The following is a 25,550-nucleotide window of genomic DNA, read 5'->3' as shown; positions in this document are numbered from 1 at the left end:
TGTCTCTGGCTTTGTTCTTTTTCAAGATTGATTTTGCTATTTGGGGTCTTCTGTAGTTCCATAGGAATTTTAGGATTATTAGTTCTATGAAAAATGCCATTGGAATTTGATATGGAGTGCACTGAATCTGTAGATTGCTTTGGTAGTATGGACATTATTATTTCTAATAGCTTTATTAAGATGTAATTTATATACATTACATTCAACCTGTTTTAAGTGCACAAATACTTTTAAAGTTTATAAAATTGTGCAAAAACCACAATTGTAGAACAGTTTCATCACCTCAAAGAGATACCTGTGGCCATTTGCAGATGATCCCCACTCCCATGTAACTACCAATTTAGAATCATCTGTTTTACATATTTTTCTTTTCTGTCATTTCATTATAAATGGAATCATACCTTATATGGCTTATGTGTCAGACTTCTTTTACCTAGCATGATGTTTCTGAGGTTCATCCATGTAGTAGCATATATCAGTATATTCTATGAATGTTTTGTTTACCCCGGACACGCAGGCTCAGTGGCCATGGCCCACGGGCCCAGCTGCTCTGCAGCATGTGGGATCCTCCCAGACCAGGGCACAAACCCGCGTCCCCTGCATCGGCAGGTGGACTCTCAACCACTGCGCCACCAGGGGAGCCCTTAACTTTTTAAGAAACTGCCAGATCACTTTCCAAAGTGGCTGAATCATTTTACATTTCCACCAGCAGTGTATTAGCACTCCAGTTTCTCCACATCCTCAAGAACACTATCTTTGTCTTTATTATAGTCATCTAGTGGCTGTGAAGTGGTATCTAATTTTGGTTTTAACTTGCATTTCCCTAACAACTAGTGATGTTGAGCATCTTTTCATATGCCAAGCCATTTGGATATCTTCTTTCTGAAATGTCTATTCGCATTTCTGCCCACTTAAAAATTGAGTTGCCGTATTTTTGAGTTTTAAGAATATGTAATCTGGATGTCATTTATCAAGTATGATTTGAAAATATTTTATCCCAGTCTGTGGTTTGTCAATTTGTTTTCTTAATGTTTTTCTTTTTCTATTATGTAAGTTTCAGATGTACATTGCTCAGGACCACTTTATAGCATAGCCAGCTTCTTTAAAAGAATAAAGACTAGACTTCCAAAAGGTTTCATCTTAAATTGTATTTATTTTTATAAATTATTTATTTTTGGCTGTGTTGGGTCTTCATTGCTGCCTGCGGGCTTTGTCTAGTTGTGGTGAGCAGGGGCTACTCTTCTTTGTGGTGCATGGGCTTACTGCGGTGGCTTCTCTTGTTGTGGAGCACAGGCTCTAGGCACTCGGGCTTCAGTAGTTGTGGCATGCGGGCTCTAGCGCACAGGCACAGTAGTTGTGGTGCACGGGCTTAGTTGCTCCGCAGGATCTTAGTTGCTCCGTGTGGGATCTCCCTGGGCCAGGGCTCGAACCTGTGCCCCCTGCATTGGCAGGTGGATTCTTAACCACAGCACCACCAGGGAGGCCCTAAATTGTATTTATTGACCTAATTCTTCACTGTTCTTTAGAATCCAGAGTTGGACTATGAGGCTAAAATGGGACTTTTCTCAATTTTCTGGTCAACTGATATGATGGCTGTAATAATCCAGAAGAAACAGGTCATTATATTTTCTTGAAGTTTCAACTTAAGATTTCAGCTTTCATTTTCAAATAAGTAGAAATACTGTATCTTCTATCTAGGATGCAAGGACTTGCTTATCCTTGTTGGAATAATGGTTCTCCTCTATCTGGTGAAGTCACTCTGTCCGGTGGTGACTGATAAGTAGCTCTAACTGTACAATTATTGTGGCTAGAATTCCAGAAATGGTCAATGTAAGTTCATCTATTTGGTCTTCACGGATTACCTGTGAAACAAAAAAGGACACCTGAATAAGACACCTAAAATATTTTTACCAGTTTTGGGGAACACTGTGTTGTCTCCCCAATATACATTCCATTTTCCCCTATTATGTAGCAACAGTGGGTTGGGTAGAATAAACCCAGCTTCATATTCAGCTTGAGGGGTAGGCCCTGATAGATCTAGGTCAATTAGAAAATCCTCTTCTCTCTCCTCCATTCCTTGCTAGAATGACATGGATTAGTTCAGAAGTGCCCTCAATTAGTGTGAAAAGTTTAAGACTCTCAGTAGGACAGTGAGGTATGCTGTAAAGCTGGGAACTACTGAATGATTCTGCCATCTGTAGTAGACAGCTTCTAAAATGACACCCAATGAACTCTGCCTTCTGGTATTCATCCCCTTATATAATCCACTCACCTTCAATATGGGCTGAGTCCAGTGATTAGTTTCTAACTAGTCATGGAATACAGAAAAAGTGATGGATGTTACTTCTGAGATTAGTTACAAAAAGACTGTGGCTTTCATCTTGGGTTTCATCTCACTTGCTCACTCTGAGGGAAGCAACATGCCAAGCAGCAAGGCACACTCTGGAGTGGCCCACGTGGCAAAGAACTGAGAGAGGTCTCTAGGCAACAGCTATGAGGAACTGAGGCCCCGAATTCAACAGCCTGTGAGGAACTAAATCCTGCCAATAACCACATGAGTGAGCTTGGAAGGGAATCTTCCTCCAGCTGAGCCTTCAGATGACATTGCAGCCCTGTCAGAGAGCTTAACTGCAACCTCATGAGAGACTTTGAGGCAGAGGCCCTAAGCCAAATTGTGCCCAGATTCCCGACTCACAGAAACTGAGATTAAAAAAAAAGTTTGTTTTAAGCCACTAAATTTTACAGTAATTTTTAAGCTGCAAAAGATAATTAATATACTAGCATAAGAAAAGCTAGTTTGAGCTGGGTTTTTTTTTTTCTTCCCTGTTATTTGTAACTGAAAGCATATTAACATATCCTAGCTATTAGTAATCTAATCTTGAAAAGGGTAGGCCATATTATACACAAATAATTTTGTGAACTTATGGTTTACAAATATCATACAAACAACAACAAAAAAAACCCATCTACCTATTCACAACCATCTCCATTTCTCATATGGAAAATTATGTAATAAGGCCTCATTCATTCAGTGTCCCTTTTAATACTGACAAAGTCCGGGCAAAGATTTACCTTTGATTACTTACACAAATGAACAATGTAAAAAAAACAATGATCACAGGGCAACTGTTAAGTCCACTTAAAACATCTATTGTTTAGGGAATTCTCTGGCAGTCCAGTGGTTAGGACTCGGTGCTTTCACTGCTGCAGCGTGGGTTTGATCCTTAAAAGTACTTTAAAGAAATGAAATTGAGTTATTTGTAGTGAGGTGGATGGACCTAGAGACTGTCATACAGAGTGAAGTAAGTCAAAAAGAGAAAAACAAATACCATATGCTAACACATATATATGGAATATTAAAAAAAAAGTGGTTCTGAAGAACACGGGGCAGGACAGGAATAAAGATGCAGATGTAGAGAATGGACTTGAGGACATGGGGAGGGGGAAGGGTAAGCTGGGACAAAGTGAGAGAGTGGCATGGACATATATACACTACCAAATGTAAAATAGATAGCTAGTGGGAAGTAGCCGCATGGCACAGGGAGATCAGCTCGGTGCTTTGTGACCACCTAGAGGGGTGGGATAGGGAGGGTGGGAGGGAGACGCAAGAGGGAGGAGATATGGAGATATATGTATATGTATAGCGCAGAAACTAACACACCATTGTAAAGCATTTATACTCCAATAAATATGTTAAAAAATGATGAACTGCATAAAAAAGACTAATTTGAACTTTCAGCTTTAAAACAAAAAGTACTTTAACACCATTTGTTTATATACAAGCATTAACTATGCTAATTAAAAATGGTTCTTAATTGATACCTATTCATTAAAGCAGGTCTGGAAGGACCTCTGGTTAGGCAGGCGCTCTTTGTTCTCAGTCTATCTGGAAAAGCAACCTTTCAACCAATGGAGATAGGGTGTCATGAACCCTGAGGGGTATGATTAATTCAGTCTTCTGTAACTGAAGGTCAATAAAACAAAAAAACTCCAAACTTACTGTACTCTTAGAAGGGCCTTTGAACTGGTGCTTCCACAGGCCAACCTGAGCACACTGCCTAAGTAAAAGCCTTTATTTTACAGGGTCCTCAGGGGAGCAGGGTAGCATGAAAAGGTCACTAGGTATAAGTCTGGAGGCAGTTACAGTGCTTATTCCTTATTTTCTATTCTCTAGCAGGTTCAATAAAGTGATGATGGCATTCTTTCTTGCCTGCCAAATATGGCTCTCAAATATCCTTGTCGTATATTTACAGATTTACTTGAAGAGCTGTTTTTTTAAAACAAATATTCAAATAATAAAATGTAAAATGATATAGATCAGTAGTGTACTTCTGGGAAGGAGACAGGACTGGAGGCAGAAGTGAGGGGGGAATTTTGCTTTTTTTTTTGCAGTACGCAGGCCTCTCACTGTTGTGGCCTCTCCCGCTGCAGAGCACAGGCTCCGGAAGTGCAAGCTCATCAGCCACGGCTCACGGGCCCAGCCGCTCCACGGCATGTGGGATCCTCCCGGACCGGGGCACAAACCCATGTCCCCTGCATCAGCAGGCGGACTCCCAACCACTGCACCACCAAGGAATCCTGGGAATTTTGCTTTTTAAAATTATACATGCAATTCTGTACTGTTTAATTTTTACAACAAGCTTGTATTGCTTTTATAATTTAAAGAATAACTGAAAGTTAAAAAAGAGGAAATCCTCCTTAAGAGGATCGCATTTGTAGTTCAGAATGAATTTTGTTAATCATAACATTAAATCAATACCTATCTGAGCACTTCAGAGTATGTGAAGTAAGAAGTAAAGGGAGGAAGAGATGGAAAGTTGTGATTAAGGCAGAATCAGGGAGGGGACATTCTGATGGGCAGTTTTTTCTTTTTGAGGGGGGGTAGTTCTTAAAAAGAAGCAAAAACTTGGGATAGTAGAAGAGGGCTTATGTATCTGGGAGCAAGGTCAGGATTCAACAAAGCCAGACTTGAAAATTCACCTGTTTATCTGCACATGAGATGACTAAGGTATTGGCTGGGCTGAGGAGGGAAGTAGGATGAGGATATTCTCAAAGATCACTGCAGCAGTTTGGTTGAAGTAAACTGCTACTTGCTGGGAAGAAACATCAGATGGGACATGCAGGATGGGATGGTCTAGATTTGAGTATGAAGCTGATAGCAACGAGTTTCCTGGATTGCAAGAAACAGAACCTATAAAGTTCTGTTATAGGACAGTAGCCTATAAAGGAAAAAAAAACAAAGATGGGGCATGAAGTAACAAGAGTGGACAGGAAATGACTGGAGCAGCTGAGAACTAAGGGATATTGTGTTCTACCATAGCAAGCTGAAGTCATCTGGCGGTCTCTACTTGATTTTTAAAATGTCCAATTTGAAAACAGAATCCAAACAGGCAACAAATGAAAAAAAACAAAAAACAACAACAACAAACTAAAGTAAAACACAATGAAACTCACCACTGTGGTTAACAGCTGGTTCTAAATATGATGGTTAAACTTTCAAGGTCTTCATTCTTTAAGTGTAATTCTTCAAGCAGGGTGGTCAAAAACTGTGTAAACATTACATTTTCCTGAGAATGCTTCTGAATGCCGAGAATTGAGGTCAGTCTGAAACACCAAAAATATTAAATATATCCATGAAATTGGAAGGACTAAGGGGCTCCACTCTCTAACATGGCAGAGGGGATTTCTGTGAGGATAATGAAGTCTATCTGATTTAACAAAATTCCCAGAGAGAGAAGGCTTTACTAAAGCTGAAGAGAAATCTCAGGAAAAGACTGAAAAATCAAACGTATTGTTACATAAGGAAAGAAGCCTAAAAGCCTTAATCCAAAACATGTTCATTATGCCAGCAAAAACTACCAAAATTCTGCCCAGAAAAGAAAATTAATGAAGTCTTTCCACATGGTGAAAGGAGGTTGTGTAGAGAAGCTTAGAGGTGAGAACTGCTTTAAAAAAAAATTTATATCAACTGTTTAGATTATATCACCTGAAAAAAAAAGACAATGAACAAGATTACCTTTTGGATGAAACCTTAACATTTTTATTTTTGTAACACTAAACACATGAATTACATCTTAAAAGGCACTTAATACAAACTTCACAAGGAACACAATGCTTTCTTCTCTAACCATTTCCAGTAAATATCCTTAAAGACTGATTACATATAATAGATTATTTTTTTTTACATTTATTTATTTACTTTTGGCTGTGTTTGATCTTCGTTGCCACGTGCCGGCTTTCTCTAGTTGTGGTGAGCGGGGCTACTCTTTGCTGCGGTGTGCGGGCTTCTCATTGCGGTGGCTTCTCTTGTTGTGGAGCATGGGCTCTAGGTGCATGGGCTTCAGTAGTTGTGGCACATGGGCTCAGCAGCACAGGCTCAGTAGTTGTGGCGCACAGGCTTAGCTGCTCCGCAGCATGTGGGATCTTCCTGGACCGGGGCACGAACCCGTGTCCCCGGCATCGGCAGGTGGACTCTCAACCACTGCGCCACCAAGAAAGCCCATAATAGATTCTTAAAAGTAATTTTCACTGAATGTGATTAGTAAACATGATTTTTAAAAAGTGAACAATATCTAATCACAAACTGTGCAGACCATTCCTTTTCATAAGTTTTTGTATCTCCAGAGAGCATGCTTCACAGAGCCTTTGCAAGAACATTCTGGAAAGGTTTTTGGAAGAAAATTCTTTTTTCCCCAAATAATCTATACTTCCCACACAAACCTCTTACATATGCTTATTTAACCTTGGTCGTTGCCAGTGGGCACATCAAATATAAATAAAATAACCCTGATTTAAATCAATAATGCTCAAGAAATCAGAGCAGAACAATTCCACAGTAGTGAGTGTAGAATGAGAAATGTTATTTTCTGAGACAGATTTCTTCCTTGCTTATTAGCCATCTCATACAGAAAACAGAAATAAAAGGAAAATTTTGTTAGAATTGTCCAAAGATGCCCTAGACTCTGAGGAGGTGGTAGATTCTCTATATTCCTGAAGGTATTTTAGCAAGAATTGGAGACTAGGTAACTCTAATAGTCCAGTGAAATCTAGAGTTCTACCCAAGAAAACCACTTATTCCTTCCCCACCTCTCCTCTGTTTCTTTACAGCCAGCGGATGGAGTACCAGGTTCTCATATGAGCTTTGTCTGCAAGTATTCTCCAAAGGTATTTTATACTTGAAAATAGGACTAAGTCTTATTTAGGATTAATCCTTATTTAGGATTAAGTCTTCTTAATCCTTAGTCCTTATTTAGGACTAAGACTTATTTAGGATTAATCCTTATTTAGGATTAAGTCTTCTAATGCCAAGCTCAAGCTGTGTACTTGGGTGAACTTATAGGCAGTTGTGGCCAGCTTTTCCTGAGGCATTTTCCTGCGGAGAAAGTGGAACCCAGAAGTCAACTCTGTTGGCTTTTCTCATACTTAGGTGATGTCAACATTAAAACATCAAGTTGCTGCTTCCCCACAGTAAGACCAAAGATACTGGGGATGGGATAGCACTGGCTAAAAACAAGAAGTCAGAGCAGTCAGATCAGATGTCAGCTCCACAGAAATCTAGTTTTTGTGTGTTTTTTTTTTAGTTTTTGAATTTTATTTTTTTATACAGCAGGTTCTTATTAGTCATCCATTTTATACACATTAGTGTACACATGTCAATCCCAATCACCCAATTCAGCACCCCCCCCACCCCCCGCCACTTTCCCCCCTTGGTGTCCATACGTTTGTTCTCTGCTTCTGTGTGTCAACTTCTGCCCTGCAAACCAGTTCATCTGTACCATTTTTCTAGGTTCCACCTACATGCATTAATGTACGATACTTTTCTCCTTCTGACTTACTTCAGAAAGAGAAAAACAACTGTCAGACTCTGTAAGATAGTCTCTAGATCCATCCACGTCTCAACAAATGACTCAATTTTGTTCCTTTTTATGGCTGAGTAATATTCCATTGTATATATGTACCACATCTTCTTTATCCATTCATCTGTCGATGGGCATGTAGGTTGCTTCCATGACCTGGCCACTGTAAAAAGTGCTGCAATGAACATTGGGGTGCATGTGTCTTTTTTTTTTTTTTTCCAGTATGCGGGCCTCTCACTGTTGTGGCCTCTCCCGTTGCAGAGCACAGGCTCCGGACGCGCAGGCTCAGCGGCCATGGCTCACGGGCCCAGCTGCTCCGCGCCATGTGGGATCCTCCCGGACCAGGGCATGAACCCGTGTCCCCTGCATCAGCAGGCGGACTCTCAACAACTGCGCCATCAGGGAAGCCCCGCATGTGTCTTTTTGAATTATGGTTTTCTCTGGGTATATGCCCAGTAATGGGATTGCTGGATCATATGGTAATTCTATTTTTAGTTTTTTAAAGAACCTCCATACTGTTCTCCATAGTGGCCGTATCAACTTACATTCCCACCAACAGTGCAAGAGGGTTCCCTTTTCTCCACACCCTCTCCAGCATTTGTTGTTTGTAGATTTTTCTGATGATGCCCATTCTAACTGGTGTGAGGTGATACCTCTTGTAGTTTTGTTTTGCATTTCTTTAATAATTAGTGATGTTGAGTAGGTTTTCATGTGCTTCTTGGCCATCTGTATGTCTTCTTTGGAGAAATGTCTATTTAGGTCTTCTGCCCATTTTTGGATTGGGTTGTTTGTTTTTTTAATATTGAGCTGCATGAGCTGTTTATACATTTTGGAGATTAATCCTTTGTTGATTCATTTGCAAATATTTTCTCCCATTCTGAGGGTTGTCTTTTCGTCTTGTTTATGGTTTCCTTTGCTGTGCAAAAGCTTTGAAGTTTCATTAGGTCCCATTTGTTTATTTTTGTTTTTATTTCCATTACTCTAGGAGGTGGGTGAAAAAAGATCTTGCTGTGATTTATGTCAAAGAGTGTTCTTCCTATGTTTTCCTCTAAGAGTTTTATAGTGTCTGGTCTTACATTTAGGTCTCTAATCCATTTTGAGTTTATTTTTGTGTATGGTGTTTGTTAGGGAATGTTGTAATTTCATTCTTTTACATGTAGCTGTCCAGTTTTCCCGGCACCACTTATTGAAGAGACTGTCTTTTCTCCATTGTATATCCTTGCCTCCTTTGTCATAGATTAGTTGACCACAGGTGCATGGGTTTATCTCTGGGCTTTCTACCTTGTTCCATTGATCTATGTTTCTGTTTTTGTGCCAGTACCATATTGTCTTGATTACTGTAGCTTTGTATTATAGTCTAAAGTCAGGGAGTCTGATTCCTCCAGCTCCGTTTTTTTCCCTCAAGAGTGCTCTGGCTATTTAGGGTCTTTTGTGTCTCCATACAAATTTTAAGATTTTTTGTTCTAGTTCTGTAAAAAACGCCATTGGTAATTTGATAGGGATTGCATTGAATCTGTAGATTGCTTTGGGTAGTACAGTCATTTTCACAATATTGATTCTTCCAATCCAAGAACATGGTATATCTCTCCATCTGTTGGTATCATCTTTAATTTCTTTCATCAGTGTTTTATAGTTTTCTGCACACAGGTCTTTTGTCTCCCTAGGTAGGTTTATTCCTAGATATTTTATTCTTTTTGTTGCAGTGGTAAATGGGAGTGTTTCCTTAATTTCTCTTTCAGATTTTTCATCATTAGTGTATAGGAATGCAAGAGATTTCTGTGCATTAATTTTGTATCCTGCAACTTTACCAAATTCGTTGATTAGCTCTAGTAGTTTTCTGGTGGCATCTTTAGGATTCTCTATGTATAGTATCATGTCATCTGCAAACAGTGACAGTTTTACTTCTTCTTTTCCAATTTGTATTTATTTCTTTTTCTTCAGATCAGCTGTCAGCTCCATAGAAAACTAGTTTTTGTGTTTTTTAAAAATGGTAATTATATGACATATCCAAAACAATTTCTCCAATTATCAAGGAGACTACTGTTTGGCTCATATATGAAAACAAAGTTTTTTCAATTACTTCTCAAAGTGCCATTAGTATGTTTAAAACTTAACCCTCAAATTAGAAATCAATGGTGACTACTAGATTTCTCAACCTGTGTGCCTAATGAAAGCAGAAAATTAAAAGCATTGTAGATAAAAAGTTTGTAAGAGAATTGTTCTATCAATTACCCTAGGTAGAAAATATTTTGGGGGACTTCCCTGGGGGCGCAGTGTTTAAGAATCCACCTGCCAATGCAGGGGGCATGGGTTTGAGCCCTGGTCCGGTAAGATCCCACATGCGGTGGAGCAACTAAGCCCGTACACCACAACTACTGAGCCTGTGCCCTACAGCCCGTGAACCATGACTACTGAGCCTGCCTGCGTGCTGCAACTACTGAAGCCTGAGTACCTGGAGCCTGTGCTCCGAAACAAGAGAAGCCACTGCAATGAGAAGCATGTGCACCGCAACAAAGAGTAGCCCCCACTCCCCGCAACTAGAGAAAGCCCACGTGAAGCAACAAAGACCCAACACAGCCAAAACTAAATAAATAAATTCATTAAAAAAAAAAAGAAAAATGGTTTGGGAATAGTGATACTTCTCTAGCAAACTTATAAAGCTAACATTATTCTATAATAACTTTATTGTAAGATATGTTCAAATTTACCCAAAAGTTCTGTTCATAAAGAAAAATTAGGGTTAACGAGAAACTAGCTAGGAGTGAAAAGAAAAAGGAAAGCAACAATGCAATCTCGCTCGTGAGCCCATGACAAATACTGTGAATCAATCATTCTTTTCTTAATGAGCTTGGACCTGTTTTGAGACTACTCAAAATAGGGCTCTGAGCAACCACTTATGATTTCTGGCAAGTTGAATATCAAAGCCTTAGGGTCTATCTATAAAATAGGGCTAATAATACTTAAGTTCCTTAGAAGTTATTATTACAAAAGTCAAGTAGGATACTGTAAACAGGTTTTTAAAAGATCAATTTATAATAATGATTTTTTTTTTTTTTGCGGTATGCGGGCCTCTCACTGTTGTGGCCTCTCCCGTTGCGGAGCACAGGCTCCGGATGCGCAGGCTCAGCGGCCATGGCTCACGGGCCCAGCCGCTCCGCGGCATGTGGGATCTTCCCGGACCAGGGCACGAACCCATGTTCCCTGCATTGGCAGGCAGACTCTCAACCACTGCGCCACCAGGGAAGCCCCTATAATAATGATTTTAATACCAGTTACCATGTGCTACCTTGGAGTTTTACTATGTACTTGTTCTAAGCATGAATTATCTCCTTTAACTGCACAATGATGCTGGGGGATATAGTACTGTTCCCATTTTATGAGGAAAGAAAGGCACAAAAAATGGAAGTGCCTTCCCCAAGGTCACAAAGATAGTAAGCAGCAGGTCAGGCCTTTGAACCCAGGCAGCTTATCTCAAAAAGCCCATGCTCTTGGCTAATATGCAAGCTTTCATACTTTGTAGGCTATAGCTTTCATTCTTTGTAGAACACTACATAAACACTACATAAATTTAATCTTTAATCTATAGAACACTATATAAATTTAATCTTTACTTGCCTGATTGATGTATACTGTGCCCTCAATGAACATGCAGAAGAAACAATTTTTTTTTTTTTTTTTTTGCGGTACGCGAGCCTCTCACTGTTGTGGCCTCTCCCATTGCGGAGCACAGGCTCCGGACGCGCAGGCTCTGCGGCCGCTGCCACGGCTCACGGGCCCAGCGCTCTGCGGCTCACGGGGCCCAGCGCTCCGCGGCATGTGGGATCTTCCTGGACCGGAGCACGAACCCGCGTCCCCTGCATCGGCAGGCGGACTCTCAACCACTGCGCCACCAGGGAAGCCCGAAACAGAACGTTTTAAATTTGCTTTTGAGAACTACAGGACTACAAATATAAAAATAGCTAGTAGCTGGCAGGCAGAAGGAAATGCTAACAGAGAAATCACGCAAGGTCTGGTGTCTGTTAGGAGACAGGAATAGCAGTTTGGGACCTGGGGATTTCTGCAGCAAGTCATCAAGCAGATAGATAGCAATCCTTAGGCATCTGGAGCCAGGATTTCCTGACTGCTCTTAACACTTGAGCCCTAAGAGTTGTTGCATAATTATACTCCTGGAAAGTTAGCCAATGAGATTTCCTTTAACCTTACTTATTCCCTTGTGTTTCTCCTTCAGTCTTTAACTGAAAAGACTTCTTCCCCACCCCCCAGTCCCTAACACAGAATGTAATGATCATAAGAAATATGTTAGCTTTCTAAAAATTTTAAGTTGACTTAAATCCTTTTTGGAATAAGCTGAGGTATAAATAAATAAATACTCTAATAGTTCCTGTGCACCTCTAAACATTAGTAATCCAGTGGGTTACTTTTGGGGAGTCATGTAAAAATTGTGTTTTTCTTTTTAACATATCCTCCCTAGAAACTAGGCTAATACAAAAAGAAAAGGACGGTTTTGACAAGTTATAAAGTCATAATATGTCAAGAAAGATGCTAAACCCTGAAAATATAATTTTATGAATGATTCTTTCAAAAGAATTATGATTTGCTTTTATCTCCAAAGTAATTTACATTTAAAGTTGAATAAGGGCTATATATAATCTTTGTTTTCCAGATTCCTTGACTCATCTACTTTAACATGTTTTATTACTTAATAGCAACTGGCTACCTGCCCACTCTACCAGACTGACTGCTTACTGGACATCTGCTGAATTTCCATGTCATCTCTGTAGCAAGAGGCTTCTGTGCCTATTTGCACAGATGAATCTGAGGCAAGATTGTAACTTTTTATCAGACTGTTATGGTTTTTGTCAATGATAAGAGTTGGCTGTTGCCACTGCCAAAGATGCTACTAATAAACTGCAAGGATTCTTTTTAGGGTACGTGCCACCCTAATGATAGGTATCATCGGCTGAATGGGTTGTGAGGACCTATCTGGGGTGTGAGGAGCACTACACTGAGCTTGGAGACAGGGCTCTGTGCAGAATCTGCTTTTGTTAGCAGTGACCATGGAAGAGGGCTTTGGAAAGCACAAAGCACTAAGCAACGTAGTCTACGTGTGCTTAGAACCAGGCCCAAGGACAAATGAACAAAGACTTATTACTGGAACTATTCTTTACATGGTCAATTATGGTCTCTTAATTGCCACTCTGAAAGCCTCATCTTAGTTCTTTTTCTGGCTGACTGCAGTACTTGATGTCCTCAATCATTTCCTCCTTTCCTAGAATTCTCCTTCTTTGGCTTTTCAGGAACTGTCACAGTTCTCCTCCTCCTCCTACTGAATCTTTATGATCTCTCTTGTTGGCATTTCTTTTTTTTATCAGCCCATTAATAATGATAGGTCTTACCTATGATTTCATATTGACCCTCTTCTGCACTACATCCCATCTCATGGCTCTGATTATCAGTGATCCAAATCTTTAAGTTCTCTCTTGGGATTTTTCTCCACTTGGATGTCCAAAAGGTACCTCAAATACATTATGTTCAACCCTGAAATTCTGAGCTCTCATTTTCATCAAAACCTTCTAGTATTAGAAACCTCAGTCATCTTTAAATCTTAACCCTTAATGTTCTTTGTTCAGTCAGTTACCAAGTCCTGCTGATTCTCCTCTGAGGTGCTTCTTGAATCCATTTCATCTCCCCCACTCTCACTGTCCCTGTCCTAATTCAGATGCATCATCTCCTTGGACTACCATAGCTATAGCCTAAGTGGTCTCCCACTCCAGTCCACTCTCCACATTGCCACCACAATCCTCTCTCACAGATCTGATTAAGTCACTCTCTTGCTTTAATAACTACTTATAGGAGGAATCAAGTTTCTTTGGGCCTTTTATTTTCCTTGTTTCTATCACATGAATATTTTCATAAATATTTCAAATAATATGAAAGTATATATTGTTGGCTGTATATATTTTTCGCACCAAGCAGAAAGGTGGAAGACTGGGATCACATTTTACTCATCCATCTTGTATTCCTCACAGGCTTGTTCTCTTAATACATAATTTGGTGAATGATTATAGAACTGAAACTGCTGCTACCCCATACTAACACTTCTCAGTGTACTACAAGAGGTCCTGGACAAACTATGGTCTGTGGGCCAAATCTGGCTTGCTGCTTTTGTAAATAATTTACTTTTGTAAATAAACTGAAAAACAGCCATGCCCATTTATTTATGTATTCTACAGCTGCTTTTGTGCTACAACAGCAGAGTCGAGTAGTTGGGACTGTAGGGACAGCAAAGCTGAAAATATTTATAATTTGGCCCTTTACAGAAAGTTTGCCAACACTTATACTAGAAGATTATTATGTACCAACTTTAATTTAAAGTGAATAACTCAGTCACTAATATAATGTTTTATATACTATAAGTCTGATGATGGGAGTTATTAAAATAGGAGATGAGAAATCCAAAGGAACCACTTGGCTCTAGGATACTCAAAGTCTGGTCTGTGAAAGATCTCCTGTACACTGAATCACTTCAGTATGGAAGAGGCTTAACAAAACCAACAATATCTCATAAAATCTACCAGGTGGAGAGAGAACTTTCCCTGGCTCACTCCACTCCAGCCAAACTGACCAACCTTGCCTCAATTATGCCAGGGTTTAGTTTGTCCTCACTTAAGGGCTGGCTGTTTTCTTTCCTGGGGGTGCTCTTCCCCCAGATCTCTACATGGTGGACTCCTTCATGTAATTCAGTTTTGTTTAAATGTCACCTCTCCCACCTGAAATCTATCCTTACTTTCGCCCGCTCTACCTACCTACTTTGTTTTATTTGTCTCATAGTCCTTACTATTGTTTAGTTCTATTATTTGTTTGCTTGTTTACTGCCTATTTCTCATCCAAAAGAAGGTGAATGTCACGAGCACAATGACTCGTGTATTCACTGCATTCACTGTATCCCTCATGCCTGGCACATTGTAAATGATCACTAATTACTTGTCGAATGAAGAAATAGCTTAAGAGGTCACTAATTTATTGTGCTTACTGAAATACTTTTTCTTCTTCATAAAATATTCCTCCTTTCATATTTAGAGGAAGGAAGGGAGGAAACATTTTCTTGACGACTTCTGGTCGCACATAGTGGCATCCTCCTGCTAGAATATTTCAGAATATCCATCAGTGAGATGAGATGAGCTTTAAATTCATCAGGTAGGCCAAGCATTAAATCAAGACCTATCACTTGTTCCTGCATTTCCCCTCCTCCCTTCCATGTGTCCTGAAACTCAGTGTTGGCCAAGAGTGTCACTAAGTGTTGGCTTAGTGTCACTGAGCAGGCTTGATTTGTCGCTTAATTCACTCCAGTCCTGTAGAGGAAACTGTGGAGCAAGGGGCTGGCCTTTGAGTGGTTGCTTGGTGCCTTCCTCTGGAGCAAAAGTACTTTAGCCTCACAGGTTAAATGTGAAAGGAAAGGAAATTCCTTTCACTCTAAAGGAGATGACACTTGGCCAAAAGGAAGAGCACTTTCGGATTTCCACAGTCCAACTAATACAGGTCTTTATTTCTGTGTATTTCTGGCTGTTACTACTGTTTTTGAATGGGGTGTGTTCTTATTCTTTCTAGATCAATGAAAGTAACAATGTAGCCACAAAATGAGGACTCAGTTGATTTTGGAATCTATACTCCCTTTTAGTCTCCTCCCATTTAAGAAAAGAGACTCAAGATCCTTTCTTGATGTAGTGATTGGGACCCTTTACACAAGACAGTTAAAAAACTACCTCCATGATCATGAAGGAGGGAGATTCTATACTTCTATGTGTAGCATGCTGCAACGGTTAATGCATTTTAAATCCTGAACATTGTTCCTCATATATAATCTAAATGGCCCTTGCAGAATTTTGGGGGGGCCCCCTCTTAAAAGTTATTCCTTCATATTCTTGAAAATGGTTCTCAATTCCAAGTCCTTTTAATCTTTCCTAATAGATGCCATCTAACTGCTCCTTATTCAGATTGGTGTTATTCCCCATGTCCCCCACTTCTAGCTTCTCATTTTCCTAAAATGCAATGTCCCAGAATATAAATATTTTTCAAATTCATTACTTCAAAACATAGAACAATATACCTTCAGAGAAAGATCTCATGATGTAAAATCTTTCACATCTAAGTTATCTTTGAAGTACAATCTCAGAATCTTATTAACCTTCTCCCCTTTTTTGTTAGAGTCCCTAGGCTCCTCCTTTCCTTTTAATCCTTTACCTGTGTATGCTAATCATTTACCTGCTTAGCCTTTTAATTAAAGAACAACTTCCACCCTATTATATATGGAAAGGGACTCAAACCTCTGTTCCAGTCCTACAACTTCTAATAGTGAATATCAAAGAAAACTACAATAAACTGGGCCCAAATAACTACTCTACTTAAATAATATAGTAATATACCACAGTTGGTATTTAACAATGTGCTTTATATAGGAAATACCTTTAAAATAATCAACAGAAATTGTGATTAGCAGTAAGAACAAAATATTTTTATGTTTCAATTTATTTCCTTCGTGTACTTTTAAATATGAATAAAAACCTCTAAAGGTGACACTAAAAGGATGGTTTACCACAAAAAGTCTGTATGCTGGAGAATATGATTTGACAAAAACGACATAACTTGCAAATGTATAAATCACAAACAAGAGAGGAAACTTCTCATGAAAACTCCACTGATTCAAATCTCTATTCTGAAAAGAAAGGCAGCCTTCTATAACCAGTTCTTTACCATATGGTAAATGGCATGATGACAAAAGCAAAAAAAGCCAAGTGTCAAACTGCATCTTATTGATAAGACCTTTATTTAGCTGACTGCTGCACATATGCTACACATCAAAAGGAGAGATTGGAAGTCAGGTTAGGACAGGTACCCTCCATTTGTTATTACTGAGCTATCAAACAACATCTGGTTAACAGGAATTATTATATACAGAATTAAGAGGAGTTTCAAAGTATGACAACTGAAACAAGATATTTTTAATTAAAAGTGGCCTTTTTATAAATCTTTTTATCCAAGGATTTAGGGCTGTACAAACTCTTGATTAAGGCTCAGAAGAAAGTTACCTATGATTTTGTGAGTCACTGGTTTGTTTCACATTAACAGAGAAAGCTATATAAAGAGTTAAAGTTATGGTTTACTGAAGAAGTGGAGCTAAACAACTGATGGGTCTCTAGGTTATCCATCTCCTGTAGTGCATTAAAAGTCAGTAATGAACTTGGATATTTAAATGGTCTTCCCATTGTGGTCGGTATTGCTTTGATCACTGCATTCATTCCCATTGGGGAATATACAGTGCGACTCTTGTAACACTGGAAATCACGGCATGGTCTGATTTATCCTTTCCTGAATAATCTGGGTAATATGGGTGAAGATCACATCAGGCATTTGCCTTAAATGATATAGCACAGACATCCCTTAACCTGTCCGTCAACACTAAGAAGCAGTAACTCTTAGAGTTTCCTAAGGGTTTATTACTGATTTCCAAACTTGCACAATCAAACTGGTAGGCTGCTGTAAAATGACACTGAACAACACTCCTCATATTCAATATAATCTTAAGTGAAGAAAATGCTGTGAGAATGTCTATGTGAATAAATGTCACCAGAAAGCATGCTTCTCTGTGGTTTGGAGTTGGAGGAAAGGATAGGAAGTGAAAAGCCACACTTTTCTTTTTCTGTACCTATCAGATTTGAGAAATTACTGGGTTCCCACAGAGTTCTGTTGCAGTAGGGAAACCTGTTCTGCTGATTACCACACATAAAGGTGATGAATATGCAGACCGCTAAAAGATAATGCTGGGCTTAAAAGAAATTTTTTTAACACTCACTCTCTCATCCTTCAGAAGTTAGGGCTGGGAAGGAGGAGTATTTCTGTTAAAAAGTATTTTCAATGTTTACATGCACAGGCACTATGCTTGTTACTTTACCAGTGAAAACAGAACAGATATTACAAGACCTGACACTTCAGGGGCTTAGAATCAAACAAAACCAAAAGTCTTCCAGGATAGATGAGGCATCTTTATTACTATTGGCCTGAGTAACTGAAAAATCTGAACGATGAGGTTTAACTGCACAGTCTTCTTTGATGAGGCTATACCACTTAATTTCCTCAAGTGTGATTTAGTCTCAACAACCCAGCTAGTTTCCTTTTGACAGCTGAAGTATCAGAGGCTTTGGACAGGGTAAGGGATTTATCCAGGATCACACTGGTTAAGAACAGTGCTAAAAATGGACACCTTTATCACTAGGGTATCTTGCTTATCTATGAAGTCTGATATTCCTTCATGCACTGCAGTAACAATTGTCACTTTACCCATACTTTGTATTCTTCAAAAAAATGCGTTGGGATTTTCCCTCCTTCTCTACATGAATAAGTACTAAATGATAACCTCTGTCTGTGAAAATATACACTCAAAACTGAAACAAAGGAGAGCTGTGACAAGTAACCCAAAGGGTCAAAATGTCATCTATTTTCAGAAATTTGAGGGCTCACACAAACCCAAGGCATTTTTCTAAAACATCTCTTTCAGATATAAAAAAAATTTTTAGTGTAAACTTTCAAAAGGGATTTTCATCTGTATATTCAGGGCTCTTATTTAATATAACTCTTTTCCCACCTTGCGCGTTTCTTACTGGGGAGAAGGCAGAAGAAGATTCAACTCTGTCAGTGATTCTCTAAAAATATTTGTCTAATCTGTGGCCCCTGGTCTCCTCCCTGAAGTAACACGATAGCCCCGGGGGCCCAGGGAAAGAACCAAAAAAGTCAACCTGTGGAAGAGCTTTTCCTTTTCCATAAAATAACATGAACTGGGCCACGTGCAGAGATAACTCCTTCATGGCATTTTCCTAAGCTGCTCTTGATGTGGTTTTTCAGTAAAGAGTAAACAGTTTGACAAGGAAACAAATGCCAGGAGGTCAGAGATCAGTTTAAAATTCAGATACTTTAAAATGGGTGCTGGGTGGCTTTCTAAATTAGAGCAAATTGTTTCCTTTGAAGAAGACCAGTTCTTTTTCCCAGTTACTCCTTTTGTGGCAGGATCTCAACCACTGAGTCAAACATAAGAAGCTACACTGATTTCCAAGTTCGTAAAAAGAAATTTTTCTTTATGAAACTAACTTGTTGATCTTCAACCTTTCTGTGAAGTTACAGCAAGTGTTAACTCCAAGGTGAGACACCAGTGACTTTCTTAAGGTCACGTAGTCAGTAAGAGATGAGCAAATAACCCCAGAAGTACTCCCACGGGTCTACGCTTCTAACCACTATACCACACAAGCTCACATGTCTGATTCATTTTAAGAACTGAGTAGACCTTATGATTTCAAAGGCCCACTTTTATATGCTCTTCAAATAATTTTTGAAATCTGTCATTACAAAATAAAAGATGCTAATGAAAACGGACAATTCTATTGTTTCTAATTAATTCATCCTTTCTGTGACAGCCAAGAAGCATCTTCCAACATCATCAACTAATGAAGACTTTAGAAGAAGGCTAAGACATGCCTCTCAGCAAGCAAATCCTGGCAGACATAGTTAAATTAACTGATTTAGCATATCTTTATCTAGCACACTAATAATTGCACTAGAATTAAGGATAGTGGTTGTCAATTCTGTCTGTACAAATTACAGTTGGGGAACTTAAAAATACATATGTCCAGCCTCCACCCTAGAACAGTCAATCAAAATCTTTGGATCAGGTATTTGTAATTTTTATTTTATTTATTTATTTTTGGCCACACGGCGAGGCTTGCAGGTTGTTAGTTCCCCAACCAGGGACTGAACCCACGCCCTCAGCAGTGAAAGAGTGGGGTCCTGACCACTGGACTGCCAGGGAATTCCCAAGTATTAGTAATTTTTAAAAGCTCCCTATGTGATTCTAATGGACAACCAGTGTTTAGAACCACTGTTAAATTTTTGAATTGAGATAATCTGTGCAGTTCTGATCATTTGTTATACTTGTTAACTATACTGCTGGACAAAATTGAATAGCAAAGGAAATGAGATCTCTATATAAATACCTATGTAACAAAGCAGAAGGTAATACAGTCCAAAAGAAAGGTCTCACCTATAGAAATTTGTACAAGGAAGATGTTATTTGTACCTCGGGGGGAGCTTAAGAAAGACTTCTAAGGAGGTAGTGACATTTGAAGTGGGTCTTGAATGCTAGGACCGAGGAACATGAAAAGTAAAGGCATTTTAAGCAGAGTCCACAAACATACAAGCTAACAGAGATGCCTGTAGGGGAAAAGAGTCAGTAGATACAATGTAAGGACACAAAAGAGAAATTAGTTGGGTAGGCAGGTTGGGGCCACTTTAGGAAGGCCTTGAATTTCAAGCAAAATTACATGATAGGAGATGGGGTATTAGAAGGTTTCTGAACAAAGGCCTGCCCTGATCAGAACTGAGCTTTAGTGAGATTACTCTGGTAGCTGGAGGAAGGATGGACTAGTTGAGGAAAGAGACACATGGCAAGAGACGTGTTTAAGAAGGCTATAATTGCAGCAGTCTAGGCAAGTAATGAAAGCCTGATGTGGGTTGGTAGCAGTGGGAAAGGAGAAGAAGGAAGGCTTTAGCAATTGATTAAATATGGGAGATAAAGGCAAAGGAAGCACCAAAGCCAAGTCAAACTTCAATTCTGGGTAATTAGGAAGATGGAAATGCCACCAAAGGAAAAGAAAGGGAAGATCAGCTCAGTCTCAGATTTCTGAGTGTGAATTGCTTGAGGGATATCAAATGGAGATGCTCCCCCACCCCCATAAAATTTTGGTTTGCAACCTAGGAGAGATGTCAGAGCTGAAGACACAACTTTGCAGGGAGGGACAAAAGAAACATTTCATTAGGACAACCAATTTTCTTCCTAAGATAACTCCATTACCCTTTACCAATCATATCTGTCCTGATTTCTTAAACTAATCTTTCACCAGCACTCTTCTGAATCTCTTGCATCCTTGTCTTAGCTTTCCTATTTGTCAAAACTACAACTAAGTAGTGCTACAACCTGCTTTCTTCACACCTACAACAGGATGGCTGAAAACTACTGGAGGACAGGAAAGTGGCAGGAAGAAGGGAACTTCGAAGACTGATATTAACTACAAATCCATGATCTCTGGCTTCAGCTGGGTAACTTGTCAATTTTCTCTGGCACTTGGTTAGGTCCTTTTCCGATACTCTCAATGACTGTTACCTCTTTTTTTCACGCCCTACTCAACCATCATCTCTTCACTCTTAGAATACATCATATCTTACCTGAAGTTGTCAGGCGTAATTTAAAAATCTCTCTTCTAGGGACTTCCCTGGTGATGCAGTGGGTCAGAATCCACGTGCCAATGCAGGGGACACGGATTTGAGCCCTGGTCTGGGAAGATCCCACATGCCACGGAGCAACTAAGCCTGTGCACCACAACTACTGAAGCCCGCGTGCCTAGAGCCCATGCTCCGCAACAAGAGGAGCCACCACAATGAGAAGCCCGCTCACCACAACGAAGAGTAGCCCCCGCTCGCTGCAACTAGAGAAAGCCTGCGCGTAGCAACGAAGACCCAACACAGGCATACATACATACATAAATAAATATCTCCCTTCTACTTACAAACTTACCTATAGCCACATTACTCTTCATTTATTTTCTTCCTGCCCCAGAAGATGTATCTCTCTCCTGTTCAAGCTACTGCTGCCTGTAACCATGATCCCACTACTTTGTACCTCCTCTGGGACCCTGTTCCACCATGCATGTCTACCCCCCCAACCCTGCCCTCAGCTTCAGATTCTTTTTTTTTTTTTAAACTGGCTCCTTCTCCATACCCTACAAACATGCTTAAGTCTCTTTTCTCCCAAACAAATTGTCGCAGTTCAATTTCTTTCCTACTCTTATCATCAGTTTTCTCAAAAGAGAAACCTCCATTTGCTGACTCCACTTCCTCATGTTAACCTGGGATACTGGGGTTCATATAGTCCTTCAAATTACATAAAAAGGTTTCTTTTTTTTTTCTTCCAAATGTGTATTTTTTTTCTTTGGGGAAAGAATACATAACTTTATTCCTACTTTCAACGTATAACCATCTCTCTCAATCTGTAATGTGAGCTGTAGAGGATTAGTGGCATTTAGTTTTACACAGTTTGAGGAATTCTGGAGCATGTGGAAGTTGTATAAGTGTTAGTGTTTTGGATGAGCAACATACTTCTCTGCACTGAAACCACAGGAATACTAGTTATAACCTGGCAGTTGCATTATTCTTAAAAAACATTTTTGCAGTGTGGCTGATTTGTCACTCATTGAAATTAGAAACCTCCATGTGACAAACAACATCATAATGTGGGGCCTGAAAAACTCATTGGAAAGAAAATCAGTAAATAAATAAAACTGTGAAATTGTACAGACAATTCAGTTACTGGAATGTGATTTCACCTCCACAGAAATTACAGGTGTTCAAGCAGTTTGTAGCAGTTTCCTGAGTACTTTTGCTCCAATGGAATTTTCAGTATTAAGCTCTATGTATTTTGATATGTTGTGTCTTTTAAGGCAGAGTATACCTAAGCTGTACTAAAATGACAAAGAGCCAACTCTCAGACTGCTCACTGAAAGCGGACATGGGACGACACAAACAGCAATAGTGAGAACTAGATAACAGCAAGCCTCGTTTTACCCTTTGGCTTTATAATCTGCTCTAAAACTTTGTAAAAATATTTAAACCAGGAGTAAATTGGAAGTATTTTAGTTTTGCCTTCAGGAACTATATGACTTTACTGTTAACTAGAACTATCAGAATGAGAAAAGTCAGAGGCAGGAAAAATATTAAAAAGGTGTTTGGAAGTGTTTAAAGACAACAGAGAAAAAACACACTAGGTGATTTGGTTCTTGAATTTAACAAGCACTCAATATGCCTAGGAATAATAATTTTTTTCCTTATAATTTTCATGCAAGTTTGCAAGACTAGTTAATAAAATACATTCAGTAAGACTAGTTAAAGGAAGAGTTTGCCTCTAGAGTGAAATTTTCCATTAAGACCCATTAATATTTGATAAATGCTTCCAATTCAACGAACAAATACCAACATGTAAAACATTTAAAGAATTCTCCAGAATTGTGTCTGTGATGCATCAGATAAATAAAAGATTTAGTGCCATATCTACATACTCGGTGATTAACTGCTCTATAACCAATTCTTCTATTTATCAGTCCACAGAATATGAAAGAGTAAGTCCATGGAAATCAGAGAAAAGCAGTATTTGAAATATAGTTTTAAAATCAAAGACACATTTAAAAAAATTAAAATGCTTACTAATTTTATAAATTAAAAGATAATTTCCCAGTTACATCTAGTTTTGTTTTTTATTAATTTTATTAAAGATTTTATAAATATCTATTTGCAAAAAAACAATGCTAGATTTGGTTAAAAGCAGCAATTCTTTTTAGGCTAGTCACATCCTTATCAGACAATATCCACCCTGGAAAATATGAATCATTACCAAGACAAAGGTTACTGTCCTTTTTACTCATGATAGTAAGCAACTATTTGTTTTTTCCTGTGCAATTTCACCAGTGTTACCAATTCTATTTTGAAGTTCGTAACACCAACAATAATTTATCCAAGTTTTTCCTGTCCATTCATTCATTTGATTTATTCTACAAATATTCACTTAGTGCTTACTAAATGCCAGATTGAGTGCCAGATTTAGGGAGACAAAAGTAATCTAGACAATGTCCTTGGCTGCATGGAGATTATGTTTTGGTAAGAAAACAGTTTCAAATTTGTCTAACTTACTGTAGACATCTTTCCTGGTTTAGTATTGTTTACACACTGTCCAAACACAATTTTTGGATGAATGGAAAGTCTCTTATTCTCATGTAGAAACTGTGTGTGTGTGTGTGTGTATGTATGTGTGTGTATATGTGTGTATTTTTTTGTGAAGTACATGTATATGTCCCTAAGACTGATTTGTGGATTATAAAAGATGAGAAGGCAGGTAAAAATCATAAATCTGAAAAAAAAAAGTTAGACACCAGCATTAAACACAGTAGCTATACAGGTCAAACTTAGAAATGCTGCCCTAAATTAATTCTAAAGCAGATCACTAACCTGTGGTGGACGGGGATAAACTAGAACAAGTAATGAAATAACACTAATACGAGTCTTTGGAAGGAGAAACATACAAGATTTGGTCCATTCACTTTTGAAATTAAGTACAGGAGGCAAAATGTTACCAAACAACTCTGACATTCAAGGCAAGGAGAGAGAAACATGTGGGGGAAGGTGGGTAAGGGAGGTGGGTGACAGGGATCAGGGAAGAAAAAATAATCGGCAAATATGCCTTTGGTGACATTCCCAGTTTCTTCATGGAACACATCCCATCAGTTACACTGTCTTTTCAGTACTCCCAAGCCTGCCTGTCTGACATCTCCTTCCCCTTTGCTGCCAACATGCTCAAGCCTCCACTATCCTGAGAATCTTCTGAAGATTTACCATGTCCTATTGGATTATAAGCCCTCTCTTCTTTCCTCTTATGCCAACCATATGAAGAGTGGTCAACATTTGCTATGTCTAGTATCTTCACAACTGTCTACTAGAGCAGCCTTTGCAATCTGGTCTCCACTATCATTCTACGGAAACTGCTTCCTTGAAGGTCACCCACAACTGTGGTTGCCCAAACCATAGCCTTTGTTCAGTCCCTGTCTTTGTTCAGCAGAGGATAACTGCCTGGTTCTCAGGAAGGTAGTTACCACCTCTTTCTTGAACCTCAAACCTGCTTTGGATTCCTTGACAGTGTTCTGATTGTACACACACCTTTCTAAGGTACACTGGGCAGTGGCAAGTGCACACATTTTGAAATCAAAATCCCAGCTATGACCTTGGACAAAGTGCTTGTCTTCCCATGGTCTGTTTCTTTCTCTGGGAAGTGGGACACTACCACTGACCTCACTGAATTGTGAGGATCAAATGAAATAATGTAGGCAAAGAGTCTAGCATGTTTGAGTTGGTGTTCCAAAAAACAAATGTTTGTTCCTCCCCTCTTTCTGCCTTTTTTTTGTATTCCTCAGGCAACCTTGGCATAGATGCAGCTCCTCCACAGATTCTCTCTTTCCTCTGCACTTAATACCCTCTACCTCTGCCTCTCACCCATCTCAATAATGACTCTAAAATCTGAGTCTATGATTTTTCTTACCATTCTTTATTTATTTATTTATTTTTTCTGTACATGGGCCTCTCACTGCTGTGGCCTCTCCCGCTGCGGAGCACAGGCTCCGGACGCGCAGGCTTAGCGGCCACGGCCCACGGGCCCGGCCGCTCCGCGGCATGTGGGATCTTCCCGGACCGGGGCACGAACCCATATCCCCTGCATCGGCAGGCGGACTCTCAACCACTGCGCCACCAGGGAAGCCCTTTCTTACCATTCTTTAGCTTCAATTCCACATTTTCAACTGCTACTGGGGAACCGCCCAACTGGATAATCTGCCTTAACCTTAAATCTCCCTGAACAGGAACAGTCTCAGTGCTTGGAGAACAGGTATTAAACCAAATGCAGTATATCCTTCAATTAGTTCCTCATACTCTCTTCCCTAAAAGAACCACTATTTTTCCCAGTTATGTCTTAATTTTGTGAAATCATGTTTGGCTCCTCTTACCCCCACTGCTAAACTTTGTAGATTCTGGCGCTGTAATGTCTCTCATCGTCTGTCT

The 25,550-nt window shown here is 39.3% G+C and overlaps 1 protein-coding gene and 1 long non-coding RNA gene across 13 annotated transcripts in view; one reads left to right on the top strand and one right to left on the bottom strand.

Moving 5' to 3' along the window:
* LOC113624480 (uncharacterized) overlaps positions 1 to 20,821 on the top strand; it is a 66,404-nt gene extending 45,583 nt beyond the window's left edge. The window contains exon 6 of one of the 2 annotated variants that reach the window (XR_003434360.1): positions 12,563 to 20,821. This is a non-coding gene — a long non-coding RNA (uncharacterized LOC113624480). Of the gene's footprint in view, positions 1 to 12,519 lie in introns of both variants that reach the window. The other variant, XR_003434359.1, reaches the window with a different exon arrangement.
* RPAP2 (RNA polymerase II associated protein 2) overlaps positions 1,496 to 25,550 on the bottom strand; it is an 83,531-nt gene continuing 59,476 nt past the window's right edge. For 2 of the 11 annotated variants that reach the window (XR_003434351.1, XR_003434352.1), the window contains 3 exons: positions 5,455 to 5,604; positions 4,981 to 5,219; positions 1,496 to 3,233 (listed from right to left, as the gene is read on the bottom strand). Coding sequence is in view for 4 of the 11 variants with exons in the window: in XM_027114329.1 (XP_026970130.1) it covers positions 5,463 to 5,604 (142 nt within the window). In the remaining 7 variants the exon portion in view is untranslated. Of the gene's footprint in view, positions 3,234 to 4,980; positions 5,220 to 5,454; positions 5,605 to 25,550 lie in introns of those variants that run through there. The other 9 variants (XR_003434356.1, XR_003434354.1, XR_003434353.1 and 6 more) reach the window with 9 other exon arrangements.

Source organism: Aethalodelphis obliquidens, unplaced genomic scaffold, assembly GCF_003676395.1.
Source record: "Aethalodelphis obliquidens isolate GAN/ISIS:26980383/991018 unplaced genomic scaffold, ASM367639v1 scaffold13, whole genome shotgun sequence".
In the NCBI taxonomy this organism is placed as follows: domain Eukaryota; kingdom Metazoa; phylum Chordata; class Mammalia; order Artiodactyla; family Delphinidae; genus Aethalodelphis; species Aethalodelphis obliquidens.
The sequence above is the reverse complement of the archived record's forward strand: the minus strand, read 5'-3'. Positions and strand labels throughout refer to the sequence as shown.